Source organism: Typopeltis vanoorti, chromosome 15 (genome assembly GCF_054136105.1).
Source record: "Typopeltis vanoorti isolate ZY-2024b chromosome 15, IOZ_Tvanoo_1.0, whole genome shotgun sequence".
In the NCBI taxonomy this organism is placed as follows: Eukaryota; Metazoa; Arthropoda; class Arachnida; order Uropygi; family Thelyphonidae; genus Typopeltis; species Typopeltis vanoorti.
Window position 1 is genome coordinate 46,027,647 of NC_143563.1, and position 12,971 is coordinate 46,040,617.

A 12,971-nucleotide genomic window follows, 5' to 3' on the forward strand; every position below is an offset into this window, starting at 1 on the left:
GTTTCCTGAATGTTCATTTTGATTTTGTTTTCACTGAACCGTGCAGACTTAATGAATCTCTTTCCATGTTACATTTTATGGTAGGTCTCAATGTCACTTGAGAAAAGAAAACTATTGATGCATCAGCTCAGCTGATCAGGTTCCCTTCAGTTTCATTGAACAAAAGTTATCTATGTAAATCAGAAATAATATAGGCCCCAGGAACTACGCCTTGAGGAACACCAATTTTGATGAGTTGGTATTTGCTCAAGGTGCTGTTTATTTGAACTGCTTGCAGCATGTTTTCTAAATAAGATTGAAACCATACGTTACCCCTCCCCATTCTTACGATGTGTAGTTTTTAATAATATCATGATCAACAGAGTCAAACCTTTTGTATGTCTATGAAAATAGCTGCTGTTTTTTTTTAATGTTCTTATATATGAGTTTAGAAAATTTTAGGCAAGATTGTTCACTGTTCTGTTTTTTTTTTTTGTTTTTTTTTTAAAGAATCCATACTGATTTTTATTTGAATTAATGTGTCTTTGTCATTGTATGTTCAAGGATTTTTGAGAAAACTGGTAAAATAGAGATGGTCTGTAGTTTGTGTAAATTGTTGATGTTGGTTTTTTTATGTCTGTTATGAATTTTTACCTATTGAAAAGCATTTGTTTATGATATGAAGGAGAAATCTTGAGTGATATTTAGTAAAAGTTTGTATTATTCTTAATGTTTCTCTGTCTTATCTTACAACTCTGTTGGTGTTAATCTGCTTACAGTTAGTTGTAGTTCACGTTCCTGCTATTTATGAAGAGTCTATTCATATTGTTTACTGTAGTTATATTATTATGATCAACAGACCTCCATGAAGTTGAAACTCATCATGGGGATTTTTTTTTTGTTTGCACTGCTTACCCAGAAGTGAATCCAAACATCTCCATTGCTTTCTAGTATCATTGCTATATTTTGTGAATTCAGTATGGAAGAATACTTTCTTTGGCTTTCTAATTTTCTTCTTCACATGTTCTTGTTAAACAATCTATATTCTGTTTCAATGTGCACATTTCCAGGATTCATTTTGTCTTTCGTATAGCATTTCTTTTTTGTTGATTAAGTTAAGTCTATAGTTTTTTGGTTTTTTTTTTACTATTTATTACTGTTTACTATATACTATTACTATATAGTTCATTGATTTATTTATTCATATAAGGAATTCTTGAGTTTGAGGCTAGTGATATATTTGTCATATTTTGTGTAATCATTTGTTCTCTGGCTTTGTTGTTGCTGTAGGTATATTGTTGTTTTTATGGACTTTGACCATCTCTGCTGGTCTGTGCCGAGTGGTTAGCATATCTTCTCTCCAGCCAAAAGGCTGTGGGTTCGAATCCTGCCATGAGCATGGATGTTTGTAATTGTCTGTGAAAATACTATTGGTGCAGTGGACAGTAGATGGCATTGGTGTAGTTGCAGTTAGTTGTAGTTGGTGGATTGAGTGGTGGAGATAGAGAGTTGTAGAGTAGGTGCACTCCCTCTTTGGACTCCCTGGAGGTGTCACGTAATAATAATAATGATGGATTTTATTTTGACTATTATTGGGAAATGATCTGTTATGTGATATGTGCATATTCTGAATTCATCACTTTCATTATTTGAGCTATCTCTGGTGCAGCTATCCCATGCTATCCCTGGTGCTTCACCAGGGATAGCATGATTGATACACAGACCTTCATCTCCCAATTTCCTAGTTGATTGAAGACATACTTGCAAAAATTAAAACACCACCTGATTTGCTGCACACTATACAGTTAAAAAATATGAAGTAACCAGGAATAGAAAACATATTAGTACTGTTTTGAAATAAATAAATTTAGAGGCTGCAAAGAAACTAAATACTTAATACTTGTGGTATGAACTCTTTTTTTTTTTTAAGATGTAGAGGGAAACACATAAAGGGAAAACATATGCAGGTAATTCTCACTTTACAAATTCTAGCTTTATGAATTTTTATTTTTAAGGAATTTTTGGATCGGAATTTTTATTTTAAATTGTGTGCGGCAAAGGCAATTGGGGGGGGGGGGTACAGGAATTACACAGTATGGAATAACGTAATGATCAGTTAGAATGAGCCTCAGTTACTCACAAGCCTTGGCAATGCGAGTGTGTTATTCGTAATTTTCTTCAATTACATACACCTGATTTTTTATTTTATTTTCTTTTTATAAATTAAAGATACCAAGAAATTATATACTTGGTTTAATCCTTTATCCAAGTGTAAGCAAACAAAGTTTCTACCTGAAATATAATCAGGACTGGGGAAACTCGTATATAGAAGCTAATGACTTCGCATCACTTGCCTTAATATCCCATAATGCAAAGCACATATCCTTATGGGTATGCATAATGCTATGATGGGAAGTGGCTTACCGATTCCAACCTTTATTGAGGTCTCATTTTCTTTTTAACTATAACCCTTTCACTTTTTCAACAATGTCAAAAATGTGTTATTCATAGTTTTCTTCAATTATACCTTTCTTCAATTATATTTTTTATTTTATTTTATTTTTTATAAATTAAAAATACCAAGAAATTATATACTTGGTTTAATCCTTTATCCAAGTGTAAGCAAACAAAGTTTCTACCTGAAATATAATCAGGACTGGGGAAACTCGTATATAGAAGCTAATGACTTCGCATCACTTGCCTTAATATCCCATAATGCAAAGCACATATCCTTATGGGTATGCATAATGCTATGATGGGAAGTGACTTACCGATTCCAACCTTTATTGAGGTCTCATTTTCTTTTTAACTATAACCCTTTCACTTTTTCAACAATGTCAAAAATGTGTTATTCGTAGTTTTCTTCAATTATACCTTTCTTCAATTATATTTTTTATTTTATTTTCTTTTTTATAAATTAAAAATACCAAGAAATTATATACTTGGTTTAATCCTTTATCCAAGTGTAAGCAAACAAAGTTTGTGCCTGAAATATAATCAGGACTGGGGAAACTCGTATATAGAAGCTAATGACTTCACATCACTTGCCTTAGTATCTCATAATGCAAAGCACATATCCTTACGGGTATGTATAATGCTGTGATGGGAAGAGTCACTACCCAGACCGGTTTCAGCCTTTATTGAGGTCTCATTTTCTTTTTAACTATAACCCTTTTCCAACAGTGTAAAACAGAAAATGAGCAAAAGAAACAAAGAAAAGCAATTATTAGAGAAAAAATACAAAATTATTACCAGCCATCAAGTGGGTAGCACTGTTAAAGCTCTTTCTGAGAAATTTTCTCTTACCATTTCTACAGTTTGCACCATTTTAAAGGATAAAGAAAAATATTTGAAAGAAGTAAAAAATGCACAATAAATGCAGTCTACATGCTTGCATAATAATACAGGCAGTATAATTCCTCATATGGAAAAACTGTTAATTGCTTGGATAAGTGACCAAACTTGACCAATTTAATGATAATTTTGAAGGCTTTGAAGAACACAACAAAGATTGTGAATTCTGAAACTCAACAATCTTAGGTGCGGCTTACCAGTTGCAAATCGAAGTTTCAGAAGGTGATGTTAATGAGTTACTTCAGCCTCACACTATGGAACTCTTACCCAGTGATCTCCTTGAATTAGAGGAACAAGAAAGAAACGAAGAAGAAAAGACAAAGAAGATAACGAATATGAATCTCCAACTTGGTTTTTCACTTTAAAAGGCCTAGAAGAAGCATTTAAACTTCTCAAAAAAGCTCAAGCAATCTTTGAATCATAAGATTCAGACTTTGAATGATTTAGTAAATTTTCCCGGGGTGGAAGGGGTGGTGAAGCGCAATACATAGCCTCTCCCACTCAAATGTCAACCTCACCTTCCCGTGGTCCATCCTGTTCTAAAAGTACAAACGAGGCACTGGCGACCAAGTATGGGTGGTATAACCTTAACACCCTAACAGAGTAAATGCTGTTAGATCTGCCTGTCCAGAGGCGTTAGGTAGCAGCCCTACCACTGGACTTACCCAGCGACAGGTTAGTAACCTGCCCTGGGGAAATTCAAAATACTTTCAAGTTTCATGCAAAGAAAAGCCGGACGGACTGTCAGGGAAAAGACCACAACCCAGGAAACGGTAAACGAAATTGGAAAAAGGAACACATAATGAAGATTGCAACATGGAATGTGAGAAGCATTGCACACAAAGAAGAAGAACTTGATAAACAACTAAACCAAACTAACATAAAGATATGTATAGTAACAGAAACAAAGAAAAAACAAAAAGGTACAAAAGAAACAAACAACTATATACAAATCTACAGTGGGGTAAAAAAGAGCAAAAGAAGAAAGAGCAAAAGCAGGTATAATGATTATGGTACATAAATCCCTAAAGAACAATATTGTATATTACAACTATTTGAATGAAAGACTAATAGAAATTAGACTCAAGACATTAAGAAGCCACATAACAATAATTGGTGCATATGCACCAGAAGAGGGAAAAGAAGAAGACAGTAATATATTTTATAAAGAATTACAGAATGCCATAGATAAAACAAACAAAACTGACTATTTACTGCGAGTAGGAGATTTAAATGCCAGAATAGGAAACAAAAAATACAAAACAAACATAGGTTAAATTTAGCGAAGATACATGTAATCAAAATGGTTGCAGATTGCACGATTTTGTCATTTATAATAATATTAGAATAATGAATTCAATGTTTAAACACAAGGAAATACATAAATATACTTGGTCAGCCAGAGATACAAATCAGTAATTGACTACGTTATCATAAATTTTAAATTAGCGGAGTTAATTTTAGACGTAAGAGCATATTGAGGCTTTGAATTAAACTCTGATCATTATATGGTATCAGCAAAAATTCATTTTAAACCAAAGTGGCTAAAAACACATAGAATTGAAAATTCTTACCACGCAAGCCACAAAATTTCTTCATTACAGGATCCTCAAGTTAGACCACAATGTCAAAAATGCACAAACTTAAAAACAGAAACCACACATGAATCAAGTGACGTAGAAGATGAATGGGAAAATTTGAAACAAATTCTCACAAAAGCAGCAACAGAAACCTTAGGAATAAAGCACAAATGGATTAGAAAAAGAGGACTACGAGACTGGAACAAAGAAATAGAAAATATAATAAAAACCAAAAAGGACAGTTACCAGAAATGGCTAAATTCCAAAACAATAGAAGCAGAAATAGAGTATAAAAGAAATAGTGCAATTGCAAAATGAGAAGTAAGGAAAAAACACAGAGAAAGATGGAACGATTTCGTAACAGAACTGGAAAAGGATTTATTTAAGCCACAACCCAAAACCTATAAAGTAATAAAATACATGAATAAAGAAATAAAAGAAAAGATAAAAATACAAACAATAGATTTAGAAAAATGGGTGACCTATTTCCAAAATCTCTGGACAGATGAGAACAATGAATTAAAATTTTATAAGACAAAGAATGACCTAATAGAAAATATCACAATGTTAGAACTGAAAAATATAATAAAGAAGATGAAAAATAGGAAAACGCCAGGAGAAGACAATATAAATATAGAACTATACAAAAATGCAGGTGAAAAATTTAATGAAAGACTTTAGAAATTTTTTAATATGGTTTGGATGTCCGGAAAAACCCCTAACTCTTGGAAAAAAGCACTGGTCATCCCAGTCTATAAAAAAGGAAATAAAGACAATTGCAATAATTATAGGGGAATTAGCCTGCTGAATACAGGATATAAAATATATGCAGGAATATTAAAAGAGAAACTAAGCAGCATTGTAGAAAACAAATTACTAGAAGAACAAAATGGCTTCCGAAAAGGCTGATCCTGCATACATCCAATTTTTACTTTAAAATTATTAATAGAAAAGAGAAGAGAATTTCAAAAAGAAACACATGTGGCGTTTATTGATTATGAAAAAGCGTTTGACAAAATTAGTCGACAAAAATTGTTTAAAATATTAACCAATTTAAACATACCAAACCAACTTTTACAATCTATTCAAGAAATATATACAGGAAATAAAATAGCAGTTAAATTAGAACACACCTCAGAATGGAAAGATATATCAAGAGGAGTACGACAAGGATGTACCCTCTCACTTCTGCTTTTCAATATATATATAAATGAAATATTAACAATCTGGAAACAGCATAAATACAAATGTCCCTGCAAATGAAGGAGAAAACCCAATAAGAAGTAAAATAGTGATAGATAATAAAATACTAGAACAAGTAAACACTTTCAGATACTTGGGATGTGATCTATCATACGAAGAAGAAAAAGACATAGACACTAAAATATCAAACTTTGTCAAAGTAAATGGCATAATAAATAGTATATTTAAGCCATCCCTGGTACAAAACACACTAGAATCAGACTATATAATGTCTTGTCAAAACCAACTCTACTATACGGAAGCGAAACATGGACCATGAAAAGGAAAGATGAAAAACGAATTCAAACAGCAGAAATGAAGCTCCTCAGAAAAACAGCTGGATATGCCAAGTGGGACCACAAAACAAATGAAGAAATCTTACAATCCCTAAAAATCAAACCAATTAATTACTACATAAGACAGTATAAACAAAAATGGCTAGAACATTTAAATCGAATGGACAACAGCAGACTACCAAAAATATTATACAGATACAAAATCAGTGGAAAAAGAAGAATCGGAAGACCAAGAAAGAGATGGCATGAGTCCGGAACAGGCCACATGGCCTATATTCCATGATAGGAAGAAGAAGAACAAGAAGAAGAGTAAATTTTCCCACGAAATGAATAATGCTTCTGCTTGCTATAGAGCTATTTTAAATGAAAAGAAGTGAAAGTCAATAAAGTAGATGGCTCTAGAGGCCTTTTTTGAAAAAAAAGATGCACCGAAGTTTCCTAATTCATCTCCTACTACCTCGACAGCTGCAGATTCACCCGGTGATATAGAAATGAGCTAATTTTTTTTTTTTCAAAGAATCGTTTTTAATTTTAAATTTTTCTTATGCTATTTTTTAAATATGTAAATTTTTGGACAGTAAAGTCTTTTCCTATCATTTGATATTCATTTTATATATTCCTTCTTACAAATGTAACTCTTGTTTATCGCATTATTTCTAAGGCAAATAAACTCCCGCTTTACAAATTCTCGATTTGCGAACAGTCACTAAGAACCAATTAATTTGTAAAGGTGGAAACTACCTGTATATAAAAATACATACATATATATTTTCATTTTCACAATAAAACATAAAATAAAGCACAAGATAACATAAAAAAGTAAACTCCATATAATGGTCAGTGGTTTTATTAAATTAAACATAGTTTTTTTAAATCAGTTAGTTCATATTTCTGTAATACTATTTTTGAAGGCAAAAATGACTTTCTGTAATATTAATACATTGAATAAATGTATTATTATGAGAAAATTCATAAAAAGTTATAGTTCCCTTTTGTTTTCTACAATTAATAAAAAAATAAAATTCTATTTGGATATTTGTAAGTCGGTATTAAAATTGCTTTATTTGAAAGTTTTGTATCTTGAATGATAGCCTAAGTTATCCTTTGTTCTTGTTTATTATTATTTTTAGATTACTGCAAAGGCTTTGTCTGCTTTCATACAAGCTTTATATGAGACTGAAATGGTTGCAGTTGTTCGTTATGTATACTCTCAAAGAAGCAATCCAAAGATTGGATTTCTTTCTCCTCGTGTAAAACCAAAGTATGAGGTGGGTTCATTATTTGTATTAACATATTATTATTTACTTTTGTGACCAGATTTTAATTTTCTTTTATTGATGCACGATTAAGTGTGTGAGGACCTCAGTACCTGATTTATTTTAGCATTCTTTAAACTTAGAAATTTCTAAATAAGTACAAATTTCTATAATATATGTTGATCACTTTCTGGTTCAGTTTACCTCATATTTCTTTGAATCATACAATAAATAAAAAAAAAATGGCTATGCAGAGCAAAAGGCATATAAAATGTAATTGCATTGTGATATTGATGTTAGCTGACTGCATTGTGCAAGAGGAATCTAGAAAAATTCTAAGGAACTTAAGTTTTCACTCTTAGTATTTCAAAGGCCTCAGTTGAGTATGAACTAATGATCTTCTTTGCAAGCTTCTCTTTCTGTGACTCATCTCCTTTCTATTATCTTTCAATCACTATGATGACTCACTGTGCATGATTTTAGATGACACTTTATACCAATTCCTAGTTAATGCTATATTGCTACAAGATTGTTCACCCTCTTTCTCTTTTTCTTTTGTATATTAGTATCATCTTCTTAAGTGATTAAATGTATTCACAATTTTATTGATTGTTCTATGTAAACAGGTTTTCAGTTGACAAAAGAAAAAGAGTGGAATGCACAGTCAATAAAAACTTTGAGATTTGTCTTCTGTTATTCTCTTTTTATTGATATGAAAGCTATTCTGAAATGGAAGAAGAGCTGTTTATATATTTGAACCTTATGGAACTGTAATGATACGTATATAGTTTTCTCTCCATTTGCAGAAAATAAGAACTTTATTCTTTTTATTCTGAACTTTTATTTATTTTTGAATCATACTGATATAAATAAACATAATTTCTCTGCCTGGAATTACTGTACTATACTTTTTTTTTTTTAGCTAATTACTTACAATTCAAATTTAAATATCTGGATTTGAAAGTTGGATAATAAAGAAAGAGAATGGAAATTTTAAAGAAAATCAGGAGAGTAAATGATGGTAAAACCATATTAAAAATAGACGATGATTGTTGCCCTCCAGCAACCTTGTGCATGTAAATCCTTTTTTTTCTGCCGCTGAAAAATGTGGATTCAAATTGTACTGAAGTATCATTAATGCTTATAAAGGACTTTTAGGCAGCAAGAATTTTTTTCTACTTCTGATGCTCATTCTGAATGCAAAAAGACTTTCATTGATCAGCCAAGGAAAGCCCAAATCTAAGAATTGGTGGATGCAATGAATTCTAGAAGTCCATCTTCCTGTTTCTGTTATCAAAATGAAGGACTGAAATTTTCACCTATAAGCATCTTTGAAATCTGAATTAGTTTGTATTTATTTATTTATATATATATTTTTTTTTTTATATCAATTCTATATGCAAGAAGTAAAAGATATCTTCTTTCCTATGTGTTACATTAGGAAAGAAGATATCTATTGACAATTTTCTTGGTGTTAAAGGTTGTAATTATTGGGAACACTTCAAGGCTTTTTCAAAGAACAGAGGTAGAAGGAATAAATGAAGAAGAGAAGCAAGTTCATTGTGTTGACAGTTGGGAAAGAGATGTTGGGCAGCTGCTCTCTCTCTCTCTTGTTTTAACAGGCCCCAGAGAAATGATGGCTCTCGATTCATTGGAGCAGTGACCATGGAAGAAAAGACACAGAGAAGAAATCTTGCAGAAAATACACAGAGCTGAAATACAATAGGCCTGTGTAATAGTGGTTGAAGTGAGGAAGAGGGTTATCTATTAGCTGAATTGCTCTCCTCTGTACAGCATTAAGAATTTTTAGGGATCTTTTGGATGCACTATCCCAAAACATTCAAACAATATTCTAAGAATTGGTGAATGTAGTATTTTTAGAGTGGTCAGTTGAGTGAAAAGTAACATCTTGTGTGGAAAATAATGTCTAGATTTTTTCACAAGGAGGCTAAAGAAATTATTGATGTGATATGTTTATGATAGGAGAGACAGAAGGTAAATATCAGTCCAAAAGGGATATCTGATGATTTGTGTATTACTTAGGGTAGGTTAGTTGAGATTTTTTTTTTTTTTGTTAGAAAAAAGGCAAGACAAACTCATTTTGATAGCATTGAAGGTGACCAGGTTATCCTCACTCCAATGGAAGATGTATGGAAATCAGTATTTAAGGACTCTGGTTGCAGACAATTTCAAGCTTGGGATGCCTGAGCACTGCGCTGTGCTTTGTCAAATGAGTAAGATGAATGAAGTGTACTATCATCAGCTGAGCTGTAGATAGTATAAGGGATGGTTGAGAGTAGGTCATTTATATATAGGAGAAGGAAGGTAGGCAACCCTGAGACACTAATGCATTGATGGAGTTTGAAGAGAAGGAATCATCCACTATGACATTCAGCAAACAACCAGGGAGAAAAAGCTTGCTACCCAATTAGAGAGGGTGAGGTAGATTGAAGGATGGCAATTTACTGAGTAGACCTCTATGCCAGACATGAGATGTACACTAAAAAGTCAGCTGTGGATGTAATCCATACCTGTGGTCATTGATTAACTGGTTGGCCTCTAGGTGATGGACGAGTTGAATGTTGATTACTTTCTTCATTATTTTGGAGAGGACTGAATTGATGGCAATTGGTTCATGATTGGAGGACAGATTTTTAACTCCCTTTCTGTAAAGCAAGGGAGTTAAAAATCAGGCAGAAAGGTAACTCCCTTTCTGCTTGCTTCCATTCACTGGGTAAAAAAATCTCAGTGCATGGTAGAAATTTAGGAAGAAAATCATCATTTGCAAGTGACTGCAATAATGAGATCATTTCTCTCTCACTCTCTTTCTCTCTTTGGTAATTAAGATGATAACCCTCATTTTCTATAAAACATCCCACATTCTATACACCCAGTTATGATGCCAAGACAATGGTTATGATTTTTCCTTTTCTCTTCTTATCCTAAAGTTAAATAATAGAAAATAATTCAGTGTAATATGAATTCTTCATCCCCTTCTACTCAAAATTCCCAGCCACTATCCAAAAAAAAAAAAAAGGGGGGGGGGGGCAAATGTCACAAAGCGGATCCCAAAATCACCATTGAATTCATGACATGTACTCGGGGGGGAGAAGTAAATGATATGATGTGATATCACTGCATGAAAAAGTTACATCGTCACTAACTTCCTATTAATAATCTTCTTCCAAATTAATCTGTTATCTATTGACTCCAATATTATCAGATTTTATATTTCTCTTTTAAGTCACTTCATACTGTATCAATTCACCTAGATTTTGGTCTTCCTCTGTTTCTTTTATTGCCCTTTTGTCAAAGAACACTTGGTTTGCTAACCTTTACAATTCTGTTTAAGTGACTGTGCCACCTGAGATTAATAAAGTTCTTCATAAAACTTCATCAAAAAATAATATAGATTACAGTAAAACCATATCTATCCCATACATTAAAGGGTTGTTAGAAAAATTAATAGAATTCTACACCATTATAATCATGTTGGAGGCTTAATGGAATACAGCACTCAGAAAGGTTTAACATAGGTTTAATACTTCCTATATTTCGTCCTAGTCACTAGGACATCTTCGGGGATTACAAAAACAACTAATGTAACATGAACACAAATATTATACAATATTAAGCCCAACCACGTGGGTGACACTAAAGTCCTATCTAGGTGGAGCGCCCTCTAAGGGCAGTTGTAGGTGGCCTGGAATGTAAGATGGGACCTCTGGTGATGAGTGTTTCCCAAATCTTCGGAAGCTTAATGCAACTGTATATATTGAGATTTGGTTTGATTTCTGAGAGCTGCTGCTGCTTCTAAGAATAGTCTCTCTTTTTTGAATTTGCTAGAATTTTCTTGAATTAGCCACGTGGGTGATTGGGCTTAGTATTGTATAATATTTGTGTTCATGTTACATTAGTTGTTTTTGTAATCCCCGAAGATGTCCTAGTGACTAGGACGAAATATAGAAAGTATTAAGCCTATGTTAATTCTTTCTGAGTGCTGTATACATTCCATTAAGCCTCCAACATGATGTCCTCACAGCACTTAAGCTTCTACACACGAACCATTATAATCATAATGCCATTTTTAAACCACCTTTAAAATTAAGAAACATATTCAACTCCTTTAAGGATCCTCTTACCCCATTGGCACACCCTGGAGTTTGTTGCATCTATTGCACCTGTAACTTACCATATATTGGAAAAACTGGACGTACATACCCTATCTGTGAAAAAGAACACAAGCGGCACGTTAAATTTAACAATTTTGGAGAAGCAGGCCTCTCAGATCATGCTCTTAATACCCTACACCAAATTGTTTGGAAAAGTATTTGTTCTTTACATTATACAACATACACCAGCCTGGTTGGCCAAGTGGTTAGCGTATCCGCCCTCCATCCAAAAGGTTGGAGGTTCGAATCCCGCCTTGGCATGGATGTTTGTGATTGTATGTGAAAATACTAGTGGTGGTGGTCGGTGGTAGATGACGGTGTGGATAATGAACCTAGTTGTAGTTGGTGGAGACGGAGAGTTTTGGAGTAGGTGCCCTCCCACAATGAGTTTTTTTTTGGCTTCTGGAGGTGCTATGTAATAATAATAATAATACAAAACCCTGGTATGAACAGAAATTTAAAGAAGCATGTGAAATTTTGATTCCCCCCAATCTTAACAATAACAGGGCATAAAAATCCCAAAAATTTGGATGGCACACATTCAGCCCACTTAGTTTTCTAGCAAACCCTGACTTTAGGACTCTAAAGAATTTTCAGCTTTTATTAGCCACTATCCATACTGGTTTGTTGCAATTATATGTATACTTATATAAGTAATTATTTTTGGTGCGAACATAATTTTACTCTCCAACTTAATTTAATTTTATAACCTAATAATAATAAGACTTTAGCTTTGATGTAGTAAGGGTTTTTATTTTATTTTATTATTTATTTATTTATTTTTTACACCAGAGGTCAGGCCAATAGTTTTAATGGTTTTAACAGATCAGTAACTTTAGCATACCATGCGGATTGTTGTGCAGCTTGTTTCTGTGTATATATGTGTGTGTATACTCCAGATGATGACCTTAATATGAAGGTCAGGTCGAAATGTCGAGTGTCTATTTTAGTTTATATTAAACTAAAGTTTTACTCTAATGTGATAGTTTCCATAATTTTAATAATGTATTTGTGCATGTACTGATTCTTGTCCCACAGATAGAGAAACACTGCTTTAGAAGACAAAATTATAACAAGTTTAAACAATTAGAA

The 12,971-nt window shown here is 32.7% G+C and overlaps 1 protein-coding gene across 1 annotated transcript in view; it reads left to right on the top strand.

Annotated features, from left to right (window-relative positions):
• Nucleotides 1–12,971, top strand: part of Ku80 (X-ray repair cross-complementing protein 5 Ku80) — a 305,608-nt gene that overhangs the window by 101,717 nt on the left and 190,920 nt on the right. The window contains exon 10 of the mRNA XM_090405213.1: nt 7,582–7,719. Within this exon, the coding sequence (XP_090261339.1) occupies nt 7,582–7,719 (138 nt within the window). The remainder of the gene's footprint in view (nt 1–7,581; nt 7,720–12,971) is intronic.